Source organism: Panthera leo, chromosome D3, assembly GCF_018350215.1.
Source record: "Panthera leo isolate Ple1 chromosome D3, P.leo_Ple1_pat1.1, whole genome shotgun sequence".
Lineage (NCBI taxonomy): Eukaryota > Metazoa > Chordata > Mammalia > Carnivora > Felidae > Panthera > Panthera leo.
In genome coordinates this window covers 43,597,726-43,615,650 of record NC_056690.1, presented here as the reverse complement: position 1 = coordinate 43,615,650, position 17,925 = coordinate 43,597,726, and the positions used below count along the sequence as shown (strand labels likewise).

Here is a 17,925-nt window from a genome sequence, read left to right as displayed (position 1 = left end):
GGGAAGGAGGGGCGGAGAGAGAGAGAGAGAGAGAGAAAGAGAATCCCAAGCAGGCTCCATGCTGTCAGCACAGAGCCTGACAGGAGCTCTATCCCACGAACCTTGAGACCATGACCTGAGCCAAAATCAAGAGTCAGATGCTTAATCCACTGAGCCGCCCAGGCACCCCTCTTTTTTTTTTTTTAATTTACTTTGAGAGACAGAAAGAGAAAGCAATTCCTGAAGATTTTAGAGGGGAAAAGACTACAATTCAGCCCACAGTGGCAGACAGACAGGTTTGAGGAAGATAAATAAGCCTGACATGATGTGCAACGTTGCATTCTATTCTCAAAACTTTTCCTCACGCTCCGTAGACCCAAGGGAAGTACATCATAGACTATCTTTACAGTACCGAGGGCCCCCAAAAGTGGTGTTCTTAAATAAGGATATTCTCCCTAGAGTATATCCAGTCACCTCAGCAACTTGCCACTTTCCAGAATCTGTCTCTGACACCACCTAAGCCACACATCTGTTGCACCCCTATGCAAGCAAGGATTTGGCTAAGATGAAAGGCCTCTAAGTTCTGGCGTGGCCCTAACCTGATCCCTGCTTGTCACAGCAGTTTGTCTGCAGAGAGGACATAACCTTAACATAACAAAATAACAAAACAAGTTTAAAACAATGTGAGACTTATATCTATAGGCACATGCTTTTAGGCTTCCACAGCTGTATTTCCGCATTTTTGTTTTAATACCTATGGGCTACCCGGTCTTCAGTTTGCCTGTTTCAAAAAGTGATTTTTATTTGTTTTCTTTACTTTCCTTGATATCTGGCACAGAGCCACACTCATCAGAGGTTTCATGATAGAGAACACTGAAGAGAATTCTGTTGATGATTGACAGCTTTGAGTCTTGCTATTTCAGGGTACCATGGGTTCAAGTGAAGATGTTCCAATCAACTTAAGGACCAAGTGTGTGACACCCTACAGTTAGAATATACCTCTCCTTTCCCTACACTCCCTTTAGGTCAGTGCGACAGCACTTTCCTCCATCTATCCCATGTTCCAGTTGCTGGTTTTCACGCCACCAGATAGAAAGCCATTTGAAAACAGGAAACTTGTTGCATTGTATGTACCCTCAGCAACCAGCACATTTATGGCACCTTATAGATACTCAATAGTTGTTGAAACTCAGCGGATTAGAGTTATATATGTGTATATCTCTACTACCAGTTGATGAATTCCTAAAGAAAAGAGATTAAATCTTCCTCTTTTTAAATATTCACCACATTTGGGGAAGATAAGAGAACTAATACTTAGTTAATATCTTCCATATGTCAGATACTTCCTACACATTATGTTTCTCTGTTTTACAGATGAGAAAACTAAGGCTCAGAGGAGTTACATAACTTGACCCCAGGTCTCACCGCTTGTGAGGAGTCAGACCAAGACTAAGACCCAGAATCTGGCAGCAGTGGGGGGAGGGGGGCTTGAGTTCCACACCATGAGGACACCACAGTCCCAAGAAACTGAACCCTGTGCTAGCAGCAGAAAAGCTAAGGTGCAGTCCTTTATACCACAGAATGCTGAAAAGGCTGAGGAATTTGGGACACAGGTCACTCTTGAGGGAGAACCAACATAAGGCTAAAATAGGAGGACTGGATGAACATATATTTAAGAAGCAGTTGCCTATAACCAAAAAGACAAATGGCAAATGTTGGCAAGGATGTGCAGAAATCAGAACTCTCATATGCTACCAGTGGACACGTAAAATGGTATAGCCACTTTGGAAAATGGTCTGGCACTTCTAAGGGTTAGGCCATTTCACTTCTAGGCGTACATACAAGAGAAATGACAACACATGTCCACACAAAAACTTGTACGCAAATGTTTGTAGCAGTATTAGTCATAACAGGAAAAAGTGGAAACACCCTGAATGTGCACAAAATGATGAACGGAGAAATTAGGGTAGAGCCACACAATAGAGTATTATTCAGCCCTAAAAAGGAATGATGCGCTGGCATGTGTTACAATATGAACGGACCCTGAACACATCATGCTAAGTGACAGAAACCAGTCACGAAAGACTGCATGTTGTACAACTCCATGTATATGAAATGAAATGTCTACGTTAAACAAATTCAGAGTTGGAAAGCAGATTAAAGTTTGCCTATGGCTAGAAGTTTTAGGGGAAAATGGGGAATGACAGCTAATGGGTATGGGGTTTCTTTCTTGGGTGACAAAAGTGTTCTAAAATTGATTGTAATGATGGTTGCAAAACCTGTGAATACATAAAACAAAAAAAAAATCCAAAAAAACCCACTGACTTGAACACTTTAAATGGTTTGTGTGGTACGTGGGGCAGCGGCGGGGGGGGGGGGGGCGGATGGGGAGCAGCTGGACTTCCCAAGTCCCCTGCCAAGGGAAGTGACTGTCCCTCCCTGACTACAGCAGAAGACCTAAGTTTATATTTCAGAGAAGTCAGAAACAAAAGGTATCTTGCCTAGAAGACACCAGGAACAGCTGAGATGAGGGGACTGCAAGGGACTCAGAGAAAAGGTGAACGTTTGCACACTGAATGTCCAGACACGTGGTCCTCCTCTCCCAGTCAGCCAGACTGTGCCCTCTAGGTCAAAGACTGGAAGGCTTTTCCTGGGAAATCTGACCAGTTAAGAGAAAAATAAACGAATGATTCTGATTCTGGGTGGTCCCCAGTGGAACAGCTCAGCCAGTTCAGCCTAGAGTGACAGTCACAGTTCACAAAACCCACCAAAACAAAGAGGTTCTAATCAACCTTTACCATAGTCTGTTCCTACTGATAAGACCCAGACATCTGACACAGCCTCTAATATGAAAAAAATAAATATGAACATAAAGAAACCAGATAGGGGTGCCTGGGTGGCTCAGTTGGTTAAGTGTCCGATTTCAGCTAGGGTCATGATCTCGTGGTTCGTGAGTTCGAGCCCCACGTCGGGCTCTGCACTGACAGCACGAAGCCTGCTTGGGATTCTCTCTCTCTCCCTCTCTCTGTCCCTCCCCTGCTCATGCACATGCATTCTTTCTCTCTCAAAATAAATAAATATTAAAAAAAAAAAAAGGAAACCAGATAAAGAAATTTGGAGGAAAGACATATGAGACGAAAAAAATTTCATAAAAAATTTCTACCAATATCCTTAGAGAGATAAGAGAAGATAACATATCCATAAAATTAGAACAGGATGGCATAATTTAAAAAAAGAACCATAAGAGAAAGAGAAAAAGAAAAAGCTCTTGGAAATTAACAGTATGATCATAAAGGGGCACCTGGGTGGCTCAGTTGGTTAAGTGTCTGACTCTTGATTCTGGCTCAGGTCATGATCTCCTGGTTCATGAGATTGAGCCCCATATCAGACTCTGTACTGACTACACTGAGCCCGATTGGGATTCTCTCTCTCCCCCTCTCTCTCTGCCCCTCCCCTGCTCATACGCTCTCTCTCTCTCTAAATAAATAAATAAATAAATGAATAAACATTTTTTTAAAAGTATGATCACAAAAGCAAAAATTTAATAGAAGAGTTGGAAAATACAGCTGAAATATTCCAGAGGTTGGGAAGGAAGGGAAACAAATAAATAGAAAAGAGCAAAGCCAAAAAAAAAAAAAAAAAAATCAATTCAGTGGATCCAATATTTAAATTCAAATAGCAAGTGTTTTAGGTAAAAGAACAGGGGTAGATAATTATCAGAGGAAGAACTAAACAAAATTTTTCAGCAGTGAAGGATGAGTCTCCAGAGTGAAAGGGCCAGTTTCCTCCCAGCACAAAGAAAAGAGATCCACTCCAAAGCACATCACTGTAAAATTTCGGAACACTGAGGACAAAAAGAAAATCGTAAAAACTTCCAGACAGGAAAACTTAAAAGCTTACAAAGGAAGGGGAAGGGGAAGGGGAAGGGGAAGGGGAAGGGGAAGGGGAAGGGGAAGGGGAAGGGGAAGGGGAAGGGGAAGGGGAAGGGGAATGGGAGGAGGAGGGGGAGGAAAGGAAAGGAAAGGAAAGGAAAGGAAAGGAAAGGAAAGGAAAGGAAAGGAAAGGAAAGGAAAGGAAGACCTCACACTCACACTTCTTAATAGCAAAACTAAAAGAAAATAGATCAGTGCCCTCAAAAATTCTAAGGCTAAATTATTTCCTACACAGAAATCTCTCCAGTGAATGAGTAGGTAATACAAAGATGTCTTCAGACCTACACAGTCCCCAAAAATGTACTTCTCATGAACACTTTCTTCAAGACATTAGAGAATGCATTCCACTAAAATAACAAAGCTAGAAAAACACGTGTGTGTGTGTATCCGTGTGCACGCACACATGCATATACCCTAATCTAACCCTAACCCTGAGTAGGTCAGAAAGCTCCAGGGGAGATTTCTTCAAAAATATGGAAATGAGAGAATATCTACTATAGGTGAACACATGTGTAGAGATTCAGAAAAGTGGAAGAGACTCTGGGGATGAATGATGATACACACACACACACACACACACACACACACACACACACACAGGAAGCTAAGCTAATAAAACAAGAGAATTGTTAACTCCAGAGGAGAGAAGTTATGCATGAAGGAAATATGAGTCAGCTGTGAATAGCATTTATATAAGTATAGTAATATGAACACTGAATGCTGATTTAATCAAGATTGTGATGTAACTATTTTGGGATGATGGAGGGCAACAGACGGCATCCATGAGGGTTGTTAGGTGGAAATGAAGGGTGAAAGAACTAAACCTTATCTGCTATAAAGGGGAGTCAATATATATGCCTAAATCCCAATTAGCAATGAGTACTAATTGCTAACTAATTGCTAACTAGTACTGCTGTAGTACTAATAATAATAAGGAGGAGGAGAAGACCACAAGCATTTCACTTAAAGACAAGGGGTTGTGACAGATCATCCGCATAAAGGACTACCAACAATTATTTCCATCCCTCCACGTGCAAGCCCATTTCCACTCTCTTGAATCTGGGAGAGCCCTGTGACTTGCTTTGGCTGATGGAATTTGCCAGAAGTGGCAGTGGGTGACCTCAGGAACTGGGCCCCAGATGCCTTTCAGCTTCTGTTTTCACCCTTTGGCAACTAGCTGCCATGTGAAATGTCCCACGACCGTGCTGGACTGGAGGCCCCCCTGGGAGAGAAGATCTGTGGGAGAGCAAGAGATGACGAAGGGGAAGAAGCCATTCCAGCCACCCTGCTGATGCCCGGCCCTGGGGGTGCGGCTGACCAGCATGGTCAACACCCCAGGAAGCAGAAGCCGAGCCGAACTACAGAATCCTGAACAAATACACAGCTGTTGTTTTACGCTACAGGGTTTGGGGATGGTTTGTTAGGCATCAGAGGATAACCACAAGAAAAGTAAATGCCAAGAGAAAATGTTAAAAATGTTCTCAAGAGATTCCCTCTGGGGACTGGAAAATGATGATATGAAGGTGGGCCGGCAGGAAACTGCTGTTTTTCATAATAAATCTCATTCATAATAAATGTTTTTTGACTCTTCAAACCATATACATCTCTAACTTTGATTTAAAAAAAAAATAAAGCCAACAAAACAAAGGAATGTGGGTGCAAGATAAAAGTCAGGTAGACAAAAATGAAAGTGCTGATGACCAGAAAAAGGTCCAAAGTCCACCCTGTTCCAAAGAGCCAGTGTGAAGAGTTCAACCTGAAGCAACAGAATAAGAAGTTTGGACTTAGAGCCTTAAATCCCTGGCACAAAGTATGTTCTGACAAATGCCAAACTGAACAGAGCAAGTTCAGACTTCCTTAGTAGCCAGGCTGAAGGACCGTGGACAGAGGCTAGGCTCAGTGATGCTGTCCGCATGTGCGTATCCATCGGCTACTCTATGCTGTTTCTACCTCGATGCAGTCCCAGCTCTTGTACAGCCATCACTGTTAGAACAGAACAGCACAGTCCTACCAGCTGTTAGAATGTTTCCATGCTTCCAAACCAGCTGGTGAACATACGGTGCCTGCCGTGAGCATTCCTGCAAGCTGTTCCTGTGGGTTCCCACCACCACTACCTATCATAGCAGGTCTGGGTGGTGAGGAGAGGAAAAAATGCCCCTGCATCCCTGGAGCCAAATACCCAGTGTCATCTGGACCCCTGAGTCTACAGTGGCCCTCCACTGGCCACTGCTGCGTGGAGGCACCTTCATGGCACTGCAGAACTGTGGCCTCCACAGAATGTCACCTGGGTTACTAAATATTTTGGGCATCTCTTTGGACACCACTGTGCTGTTCTGGGGGACTTTGCTCCTAAAGCCAGGCTGAGCCAGCCAAAGCTTGGGCTCTGGAATTAGAAGACCTGGGTTTGAACACTGGCTCCACCTCGTCTGGCAACATAAACTCAACGCTGCCTCTCATTCTCCCATAAGATGGGACCAATAATTCCTATCTCACTTATTGTTGGGAGACAAACAGGAATTGATATGTGGGAAACACCCAACACATACTTAATGCTTAATAAACATGAGGGGTCTTTCTAAGTAAGAGGACAGAGGTGGTAACAGCGGTACTCTGCTTTAAGGACAAAAATACATATCACAAAACTTGAATGTTCATGAAATACAAGATAGCTTTAGGTTTGGATAGGGACCACTTATTTTTTTATTTTTTATGTTTGAGAGAGAGGGAGAGAGAGAGAGAGAGAACACACCTGAGCAGGGAGGATGGGTAGAGGAAGGGAGAGAGAGAAAGAGAAATAGAAAGGGAGAGGATCTCAAGCAGGCTCAGTGAGAAGCCCAACATGGGGCTTGATGTTGGGGCTCAACCTGAGCCAAAATCAAGAGTCAGATGCTAAGCCAACTGAGCCACCCAGGTGCCCCAGGTAGGGACTACTTTAGTGCTCAAGTTTCAAAAGACTCAAAGCTCCAGTCTGAAGTGAGCATTTGGGGGAGGTCAACAGCAGGGAAGTTTGATTAGCAAGAGTATTATGTGGGGTGGGTTCAATTTGGACCCTAGCTAACTGGCACTGAAGTATCTATCTGATATTGAAGAAGATTTACCTTAACAAATTTGGGCTGTAAAAACTGAAGACAGACATTCTTTTTATTTTTGAGAGAGACAGAGTGTGAGCAGGGGAGGGGCAGAGAGAGGGAGACACAGAATCTGAAGCAGGCTCCAGGCTCTGAGCTGTCAGCACAGAGCCTGACTCAGGGCTTGAACTCACTAGCCGTGAGATCAATGACCTGAGCCGAAGTCAGATGGTTAACCAACTGAGCCACCCAGGCGCCCCAAAGGCAGACATTCTTTAACCTTGATTTAACCTTAAGAGCCGTACTAGTACTATCTGCCCTGGCTTCATAGCTTTATAAATATAAAACCTAACATGGCCCTTGTATAGTTTGGTTTGCCCATTGGCATTTCTGGGCCATAGTTGTTAAGTATTCTGCAAGTGAATGAGCTCAGTGCAGTGCAATATAATACTGAGGTTCAGCATAATTTTGATGGGGTAATTAGATCTGCCTTCCAGGCCTCCCCACTACCATACTCCAAATGGATAAAGGAATTTGTAGCAATTTAAATACTTGTAGATTACTCCAAATATTACAGAAGATTTATTTCAATTATTCAGCTGCTTTCCCAATTTTATGTTTTATAACAAAAGGATCACTTTTTGGTTCAATAGTATAAGTTTGTTTTTTTTTTTTTAAGTCAATATTACAGACATAAAATGACCCTAATTTGTGGTACAACTTATGGTTCTGATTCTTATAAAAACAGCAAATACTTGCTTTTAGGGTAAAGAGAGATACCATACCTTTTTCATTCCTTTATATTCCAACAAAATTGAGGTGATTTTTTTTTTTGTTACTTTTACCCCTAAATTGGGAGTGTAGGCTAAACCAGATTTCCCCTGGGAGCCAACTTTAACAACTTAAAAAGTAAGAAACAAATATGACACTCAAAACCTTGATCCCCACATCTACCATTCATGGCTAATTATAGGGCAGAGGACATGCCTCTCTTTGTTTTATGATGGACCTCCTCATCCAATCACATTGTCAGGTTAATAATAAGAAAGTCCAGAGCAGACGAATCACTGCCTCAAATTTTCTAAGGGCTCTGAAACGGCCTCAAATACATGGGTCAGTTGTCAAGGAAAACTAATGCTGTCCAATTCTCTGGAGGCATGCAAAAAATAAGTGGTCTTTGTTAACTAGCCCCCTCCCAAATAATAAATAAACAACTGATACATCTGTTTTGTTTTGAAATCACTTAACTTTCTGTTTAGGTTATCCAGACAATTATGCCAAAGTGATATACTATAATTAATTACAAATAATGGACCAACATTGAGCTCAGGAGACAAAGTTTGAGAAAACTGTGATCTCTCACCTCCTACAGTGAAATGCCTCACTTCAAGGTTTTGCGGGGCCTGGATGTACCATTTCCCTCTTCAATTACAATTAGAATAATACAATCTGAAATACGAAATATAATTCAAGGTAATGAATCAGCTTGCATCATCCCTCCAAATGAAATTATCCCTGTTTTCAGCCAGGTTGCCCTCTCCTCCTGTCCTCCAACAACATTTATCTGAACTTCACATAGGCCCCATTTCACCTTTTCCTTAGATGCCAATTGTTTGTGCATAAGCCTTGCTCTGCCCACCAGACTGCAAGCTCTTTGGGGACAGGAGCTGTATAATATACTAAATAATGTAAATAATATACTATATAATGTACTAAATATTTGAATAGATCTCAATCATATACTAAATGAATATTTGAATATATTTGATATAAAGAATATTTGAACATATTTAAATAATATATTAAATAAAGAGTAAGTGAAAGCTAGTTAAGATTTGGTGGCCCAATCATAAATAATAAAATACAAATATGACAAATCAGTAGGAAATCAACACTACCAGTGAAATAGACATGATCTCATACAGTGTGTATATATATATATATATATATATATATATATATATATATATATGCCTCTGTCCTAATGCTTCCTTAGAGACGAATTTGTTTTATGTTTTGATTCTTTGATGTCATATTTTTACTGGATAAATCTGGACACTGGATTTGAGATACATATCTTTAAAAACAGTATGTCATTATTAGTAGGCATTATTAGTAGGCATGGAAATTGCATGCTCTTAGGCAAATTAAATGTATTTACAAATATTTAATCAATTTTCTACCACTACCACAAATGAGAAAATTGTATGATTTTACTATAGTTTACAAACTCACTATAAACACGGTCCCTGCATTTTCAGTATGGCTGGTTTTTATATAATACAATGATGACGATAACACTAGAGACAACAGCTAAAGATAGACCAATGTGAGCACTGTTCCTATAGAGAGCACAGCTCCCTCCAGTCTCTGAGGTCAGCTTTAACACATCTGTAATTTGAAAATTACTTTTCTCTCAGAACTGAAATTTTTTCTTCATGGTATACATTGTTTCACTTGATTAACTTAAATGGTTCATAACTGGCAATTCTATTACTGCCTGGAGGAGGCAGCAGGTTAACAATTACACAGTATAACAATAACTAAAATGTCTTGAGTTTTCATTAAGTGCTAGACACTATTCTAAACAATCCATACCAACCTATTTAATCCTCCACACAACGAACAAATAAGAATGGCATTGGGTAGATGCCATTACTATCCCCCACTTGACAGAGAAGGAAACCAGGGACTGTGTTCCTAACCAGGGGAGGTTAGGTAATTTTCATGTGGTTACCAGGTCCCTCTGGTTTCAGAGTCCACACCCCTTGCCACCACACTAAAATTATCAGGCTCAACTCCTGGGGTCACTATGTATAATTACATTTTATGAAATGGTTATATTTTAAAGTATGCGTTATCAAGTATAAAGTTGAACTATTTTGCCTGTGAATAATATGTTGTAACATAAATATCAGTTTCTTAACATTTCTAGGTCACAAGGAAGTGACTTAGGCCCAAAGAAGTGCAACTGCTTCCACAAAAGCCAAGCACAAGTCAGGCAGAATGTCAAATATCCAATCTCAGTCTAGTGAATATGACCTCATGTGATACTGAGTTATAGTCCCAAACCATTCATTCAAGGAAATGTAAAAGAGTCATATTTAATATATCAAAGTCCAATAAATTTACTTAATTTTTGAAACTTCTCCCATGCTGAAAAACACACTTCCTTTATGTTCTAAAGAGTATTAACTGAATATTCATGATAAATTCAGGGATTAGCTCTTTGGCATCTTAATTTGATATCACTTATTTCTGTTTACGCTGGTTTTCACTGCCATATAATTACAAAGGACCCTTAAGCAATCAGCAGGATCTTTTCAAGGCACTGTATTGGTTTGGGCTCTTCAAATATCACTCACTTAAACAGAAATCAAATCACTGATTGAAAAGTTACCTCCCTCAAGCTTTGTTGCTATGGTTAGAAACAGCGGTGTCAGCAGTAAAGAATGAAATACTTTCTATGAAGAATGTCCCTATTTCCCTATCCGTTGCTCATAATGTTTATTTACTACCACTACTACTATTTTATTTTTATGTATTTTTCTTATAACTGATCATCTACTGATGGTTACAGTCTGTTCCTGAATATGACACTTCTGACAATGTTCCATTGTTTCATGGCAAATCTGTCAGCAAAACTGTGGTGCAGAGGCTGTTTTCAGAGTTGCTGGATTCAGTGAGCCACTCACATTCATTCAATCAGTCATAAGCAAAACCTCCCAGAAGATAAACTGTACACATGGCAATGACTCTGGAATATGATATATCTTTTATAAGAGCTTCTGTCTAACGAGGCTCTTCTAGTGGCTGGCTGTAGAGCACATCAATTTCTTCAGACCTTTGATGCCAGGTTATTATAGGTCTGAGTCCAGATGGTAGGACTTTATGTGGCTCACTTAGTATCTAGTGGAATGTGACACACAGTAGGTACTTAACAAAGATGGGTTGATTGAGTGGAATATTAGAGTTTGGCTAGGAAGGAGTCTAAGCAAGAGGTGTCATGTGCATTCTGGAGTCAGACTGTCGGAGTTTGAATACCAGTTTTCCCACTGACCAGCTAGGTGCCCTTAGATAAGTAACCCTATCTCTTTGAGCCAAACTTTTCCTATCTGCAAAATGGAGAAAATAAGGACACTCGGCTGGGCAGGTGCTCAATAAGTGTCAGCTATTATTAGAGAGAAAAATAATAAGTGGGCATATTAAGTGGCCATCAGCCACACCTAAGAAGTTGTTAGCAAGCGTAAACCTTGGTACAGATCAACCTCGTCCCTGCCATTTATCTTCCAACATATGACCCTGTTTCCTTCCTCCAGGCCATTGACAGGAACTCTGGAAGCTGAGTGGGAGTGAGCCGGTGCCTTCAGAATGGCAGAAGATAGAAAGGGCAGAAACATCCTGGTAGAGCTGACCCCATGGTGGGGTTAGATTCTTCACAGATGATTACCTTCCAGACCTAGAATGCTGTCCAGCCCCCACTCCCCCTGACTGCCTGATTCTCTTCACTCAGACTCACCAGCTGAAGCTCCAAAGCACCATGGGTACACACGGCCAGCAAGAAGGCTGTGCTCTACCACCACTCTGGGCCTCCTTTCCCAGGACCCCACCCCTTCTTCCCACCATGGGGAGACACGTGTCAGATTTGCCACCTGAGAGATTACTCACATTCCACGTTTACCTGAGGCAAAATATATTTTTTTTCTATCACAAAACTTAAATGTCTATTTTCCCATCTGAAAACTTACTTTGGCAGCAGCTGCATCAACTGTTTTAAAATACTATTTTAATAAGTGTTAATTCAGAAAATTAGACACCTGGTTATGCTGTAGCTTGCAAGCTATCATCTGCCAGCTTGTCCCAGTCACACCCTTATCAGTAGATGAACTGCATGGTAAAAAGCAGGGGGGAGGGGACATAGGAGCAATCTTGGGAAACCACAGAAAAGATCTATACTTAGCAATAATTAAACCTCAGATTAAGAATGTTAAGCATCCCCAAACTAATGAAAAGTCAAAAGTATAATTAGATTGTAAATTTGCCTTCCAGAGGAAGGTCAGCCCCAATTCCAAATCAGTGAAGGGGAAAAGGCCTCATTTTGTTTCCATTTCCCCTCAGAAAACATGATGCTTTCAATGCAGCTGGCCCTTACATGCTTGTTTACTTATCCCAGTTAAGGACAAAAAATCTTAGAGAGACAGTGGTAAAGCAAGGAGTCCATGAGTCCAGAAAAACAACTGGCAATAGACATATATTGCTTACCAGTGCATTTTTTAAGTATTCTTGCCAACAGTATTTCAGAAATGTTTATATACAGGCACACAAAAATAAGCGGCTGAATACTATGATTTGATGGCACCAACCTCCTTCCTGTGTTAAATCAGAACAGTGGTTTGGACCACTGTGGTCCCAGTTGCTAGTGGCTGTTTTGGGCCATCTCTTAGGCAACAAGTGCTGCTGCATTAAAAATTACCAATATTCCCAACTTTCAGAACTAGAAACGTGATTTAATAATGACACACCTAACTCTGGAGGAGTCAAATTCCTTCAAAAAGAATGTGACTATTTATCCAAAACCATGAGATTTATGGTGTAGCACAGCTAAATGAAAATGAAACTGGAAATAAATTAAAACAACTTCATGTTTTAATAAGTTTGAAAGACTTCGAGTATTGCAGCACAAGGCAAGTAATTTTCTTCTGGAAAAGATATAATGATGTCATTATTTTGGTACTTGTGATTCCAGAGATCGAGGAAATAAACAGAGAAAGTACTTGCCGAATGCAACAGATAGGTGGCGCTGTGGCTCATGGCAGATGTGGAATTACACTCCAAAAGCCAGGTTTATTACATAGACCCTGTCCCAGGTTGAAACATCAGAATTAGAAAGTCAAATAGGTACCTTATAAAAGCATTGGACTCGTACAGGAGCTAAATTTTTGCTTTAGCAAAAAAAAAGTTCTGTAACTTCTAAGGAGTCTACTAATTTTCTATTTATCTAAAGAATGTTTTAAGTTAATACTTTAAGCATTTGCAAGGTTTGTCATTGACCTGTATCATTTAGGGAAGTTAAAGTCTAATGAAACATTGGCTTTCTTCAGCATAATGAGTTAATAACTACGAGACATAATCACAAACCCAAGGAAAACTTTGGATTGGTTACCTATGGCAAATTGTCAAAATAATTCCACTCGGTAAAGGCAGCCTTCCTCCTTGGCTAGAAATACACTCTCTGCTTGGCTTCAGAAGCCTTGTGTCCAATTTCTTGGATCCACCCCCTTCCTGACTGCTGCACCTACTGTGGGTTACTCGGCTACTTAGTTGTCTGAGACTTACCCCTCTTCTAGTCTATACCAGAAGTTATCATACCTGGTGTCCTAGGCCTTTCCAAGGAACACAGGGAAACTGGCAGAGCTTGTCTTTAGTGCTTACCACACTCCTGGACTCCAGTTCTTATAAGTTCTAGACTCAGTTTCCACATCTGTAACGTAGGAGTTAAAATACCTACCTCATACCATTGAGGATTAATTGATAGAGGGCTTGTAGAGGGTGTAGCACAGGGGTTGGCACTGAGTACATACCAAAAAATTATTACCATCCTCTCCTTTCCCCACCTCAGTAACCAGACAAATGAATGTAAGTTATATGGCAATAGTTGGTAAGCAAATCTCTTACAGAATATTTCCTTTGAAAAGAGGCCTTCAAAGCAAGTAGTCTACCCTGGGATTCACCAGTACCTTATACCCCCTCCCCCACTGGGACACAAGGTAAGTGGGACCTTCAGACAGTGCCTGGATCACAGAGGGTAGGCAATGAGACTTCTCCAGGGGGGTCTGCAAGCTGGTCCAGAATGCAGCGTAAACTTCACAAATGTACATTTAGGACTTTCAGGTGTGTCTTCCCTGGCAGATTTGAATTAACACTTAAAAATACCCAAATTGCAGTAATGGTCATTTACCCAGTCAAAAAGCATAAAATTTTCAGGGTTCAGGAGCCCAGATGGGAGCTGATCTTCCCAAGAGTTCAAAAACTACTGGCCTCAGGGACCAGCAATAAGATTAACTTCTGGCTCAAATGAAGGTAACTGAGCCCCAGAGTAACATTTAGCCATGTGAACTCTTTCCTTTCTGGGAGGATCCTTTAATCAGTGCTAGCCAAGGAAAGTGTGTTTCCTAAAATGTAAATGAGAGAAGACAAACTGAGTGGAAAAACAAGAAACACACACCACTGCGTTTTGAAATTCCCTAGCCAGAAAATTGTATCATATCTTTCGTTTCTCTTCTGGGGAGGGTGACTTTTCACCTGGAGTTCAGTCCCTGCCCTTCCTCGAGTCTCCTGACTAGGAAACTAACACCTTGGAGGGACAGATAATTGGTAGAACGGTATCGCTCCGGATACTTTAGCGAGAACTTCCTTCCAGAGAACGCTAGAGGCAAAAGTTACTTTCCAAGCGTGTGGGGCTTCCCAGACACCTCCCTCGGACCACAGCCCTGGCAAGTCAAAGCGATCGCATCGCGTGGTCTCTGGTGGCTGGAAATTCGGTCACGGCGGTCACATGGCATTTCGCACCCAGCCCCCTCACTCAAGCCCGGCCCGTGTTATCCTAGCACAAAACTAGAAACTCCAGTCTTGTGTAAACACCACGCCAGGCCATCCCGAAATGATTCCCTTTTGATGCCCGTTGCAATTATTTATCCCACATATAAATCAGAATTCTGTTGACGGATCTCACTGTTTCTAATAAATAGAAAGTTGCCCTGCAAAGCCCTCATCCTTGTGATTCCGCTTAAAGGTACGGTAACATCTGACACTCCCCTAAACCGGCCTGCAGAGGACACCGCCCAGGAGACGATCAACGGAATGATTTGTGTCACCTCTGAGCACACGTGGACACACCAACTGCACAGGCGGGCACATGGAAGGGACGCGGAACCGAGAGCAGTTATTTTCCAATCGGTGGGTCTGATGGAGAAAGATGCCAAACGCATTTTCCGAGCCAGCTGAACTCCGCGGGCACCTAATCATTGCCAGATGTGGGGAGGGCGCACCGAGAACATCCCCGAGTCCCGAAGGAAACACCCGGCTGGCAGCACGTCGACTTCTCGGATGGGGAAACTGCACCAGCCGAGCGGAGAGGACCCCCAAACACAGTGTGGAGCGCCTCAGAGCGGAAAACGGACTGGGAGGAATGAGGATGCCTCCACTCTCCTCGGCATGTTTTTTCAATTAAAAAGTTGGGAACTGGAATCTGTAAACAACGACTTAGGGCTTCAAACTACTTCGCAGAGAGACACGATGGGGAGAGGAATACTTGTACGCCCCCAAACCCGAACCTCTGTGTCTCCTGCCGTGCGGAACTGCGGGGTGGAGGAGCGCCCCACGCGTGCACGCACGATCCCCGCGCCGCATCTCCTCCGGCCCTCCGCCCGGAGAAAGTTCGCGCAGCTTGCACCTCCGCCCCCTCCCGCGCGTCCCGAAGCCCGCCCTGCGGGCCGGGAGCCCAGCGCAGCCCGCCGCCGCCCTACCTTTCATGGTGACCGAGGAGACGCACCGCCAGCCAGGGAGCTCCGCGCAGCCGAGGAAGTTCGCACTAAACAGCGGGTCACTGCGCGTCCATGGCAGCCGCGCCGCGCGTCGGCCGTCTGCGCTCCAACCCTTCCTCGCCGCCACCCGCCCGCGTTCCCCGCTCGGCGCTCTGTGCCGCGGGGCTGCCGCGCGCGCCGCTCACCCCGGGCGGGAGGCGCCGCTCCCGCCAGCGCCCCTCCCCCTGGCCCGCCGGGGCGCGCGGGCCGCCGCGCCCACGCCCCCTCGCGCCCTCCCGCGCCCGCCCCGCCCTTCGGCCCGTGCTCGCCCCTGCCCAGTCGCTTTCTCGCCCGGCCTCTCCCCCGCGCGGTGTCTCGCCCCGGGTCTCCCTTTTCTCGTCACACCAGCGGCAGAACGATGTCGGAAGAAGGCGTCTTCCAGTCGGTAAAATGCTCACCCTTGGTGTGCGCGAAAAGTGCCGCTACTGGGCTTGTTTCTAGACCCCCAAAGTACCTAGAGAGTGGGGTGAGAGAGTTGGGGAGCAGTAGTGTCACCGGGGTGGCGGAGTAAGCATGTCCCTTCCCCAAAAGTCTCTGGGGCATCCAGGATTAGATCAAACCGAGATGAGAACGTCTTCGGGGTTCCAAGTTTCCAGGTGCGCTTGTGGACACCCGAAGGAAGAACGGGCACAGGCGACCGCGCTGTCACCCCGGGAGAGCTGTCGCTAAATCCGAAGTCACAATTAGATGCTCTCCCTACAGAACTCCGAGCAGGATTACAACTTTGGACCTTCAAGAACACAAAGACACAGACCAAAAAATCCTCTACGCTCCCCTTGGTTTAGAAAAGTCACCCTTCTACCCACCTCCCCTGAATTGATAAGGTTGAGGGATGCTGGGCTACTGAGTGGCTTATTAGTAAGTTCCCTCCATTGTGGCCCATCATGTTGTCCCAATGGGGGTTCCACCCCCCGCCCCCTTTTAGAAACTCCTAAGCAGACCCATTCGTTGCTTTATTGCTTTAAAAGTTTCAGTGGTGAGTGGATCTGTGGGGAGGGAGGTGCAGAGAGACTTCTTCAACAAGGATGGAATGAAAAATCACCATGCACTCAGTAACACAGCAAAAGGAATACAATTCTGCCTGGGCGGTGGTTACAGCTTTTCAGATTTCCTCTCCTGAGGATTTGGTAACGCGGTGTAAACAACCCACTGATTCATTCTAAACAGGGAATTCTGCTCTAGAAAAAGGTAGTGCCCAGAAATGAATACATTCTAAAATATTTTAGACTCTCCATTCCAGAGTCCTTCTTTTGTCAACACCAGTGGGGAAACTTGTACATGACTAGCAAAGAAAAAGGTAGAAAACAACAACACTTTTTATTTCACTTCAGGAGTTGATTAAACGTTAGGGTCCCTGGGGACTTGCTCCAGGTCTCACCAATGTTACCTGCTTTGTCTTGCTGGGCAAGTGAGGGTGGCCAAAGGAAACCCAGATTATGGATTCTCAGCCCAGAACTTACTAGCCAATGTTGGAATAGAGGAAATCCATCAGTTTCTTTGTGTAATAATTTCCCCAGCTGAAAAATGGAGAGGATTTTGGCTCCAATATTTCAGTTAAAAAATGATTTTAAAAACATAAATTAGGGGCGCCTGGGTGGCTTGGTCGGTTGAGCGTCCGACTTCGGCTCAGGTCATGATCTCACGGTCTGTGAGTTCGAGCCCCGCGTTGGGCTCTGTGCTGACAGCTCAGAGCCTGGAGCCTGTTTCGGATTCTGTGTCTCCCTCTCTCTCTGCCCCTCCCCTGTTCATGCTCTGTCTCTCTCTGTCTCAAAAATAAATAAACGTTAAAAAAAATAATAAAAAAAATAAATTATAGCTATGACACCAAAAACAGTAAAAGAAAACATAGATAAATCGGATTTCATTAAAATTCAAAACTTGTGCATCAAAGGACACAGTGTGAAAAGGCCACCCATGGAATGAGAGAAAATATTTGTAAATCATATATTTTGTAAGGGACTAATATCCAGAATATATAAACAATGCCTACAACTCAACAGCAACAAAAAACAACCCAGTTCAAAAGTGGGCAAAGGACTCAAACTGACATTCTCCAAACATTTACAAATGGCTAATAAACATATGGAAAGATGTTTAACATCTTTAATCATTAGGGAAATGCAAATCAACACCACAATGAGATACCATTTCATATCCATTAGGATGACTATTATAAAAAATAAAAATGCTTTTAAAAAAGCAGCAAACAACAAGTGTTGGCAAGGATGTGAAGAAATTAGAACCTTATGCATTGCTGGTAAGAATGTAAAATGATGCAACCACTGTGGAAAACAACATGGTGCTTGTTCAAAACAATGAAACAGAATTATCATATTATCTAACAGTACTACTTCTGGATATATG

General features: G+C 43.1%; 1 protein-coding gene across 1 annotated transcript in view; it reads right to left on the bottom strand.

The window, feature by feature from the left end:
- The window catches only part of COLEC12 (collectin subfamily member 12), a 197,040-nt gene extending 181,367 nt beyond the window's left edge, over window positions 1-15,673 (bottom strand). Inside the window, exon 1 of the mRNA XM_042910501.1 lies at window positions 15,505-15,673. Coding sequence (XP_042766435.1) covers window positions 15,505-15,511 — 7 coding nt within the window. The 5' untranslated portion in view covers window positions 15,512-15,673. The remainder of the gene's footprint in view (window positions 1-15,504) is intronic.
- Window positions 15,674-17,925: the final 2,252 nt, after the last annotated feature.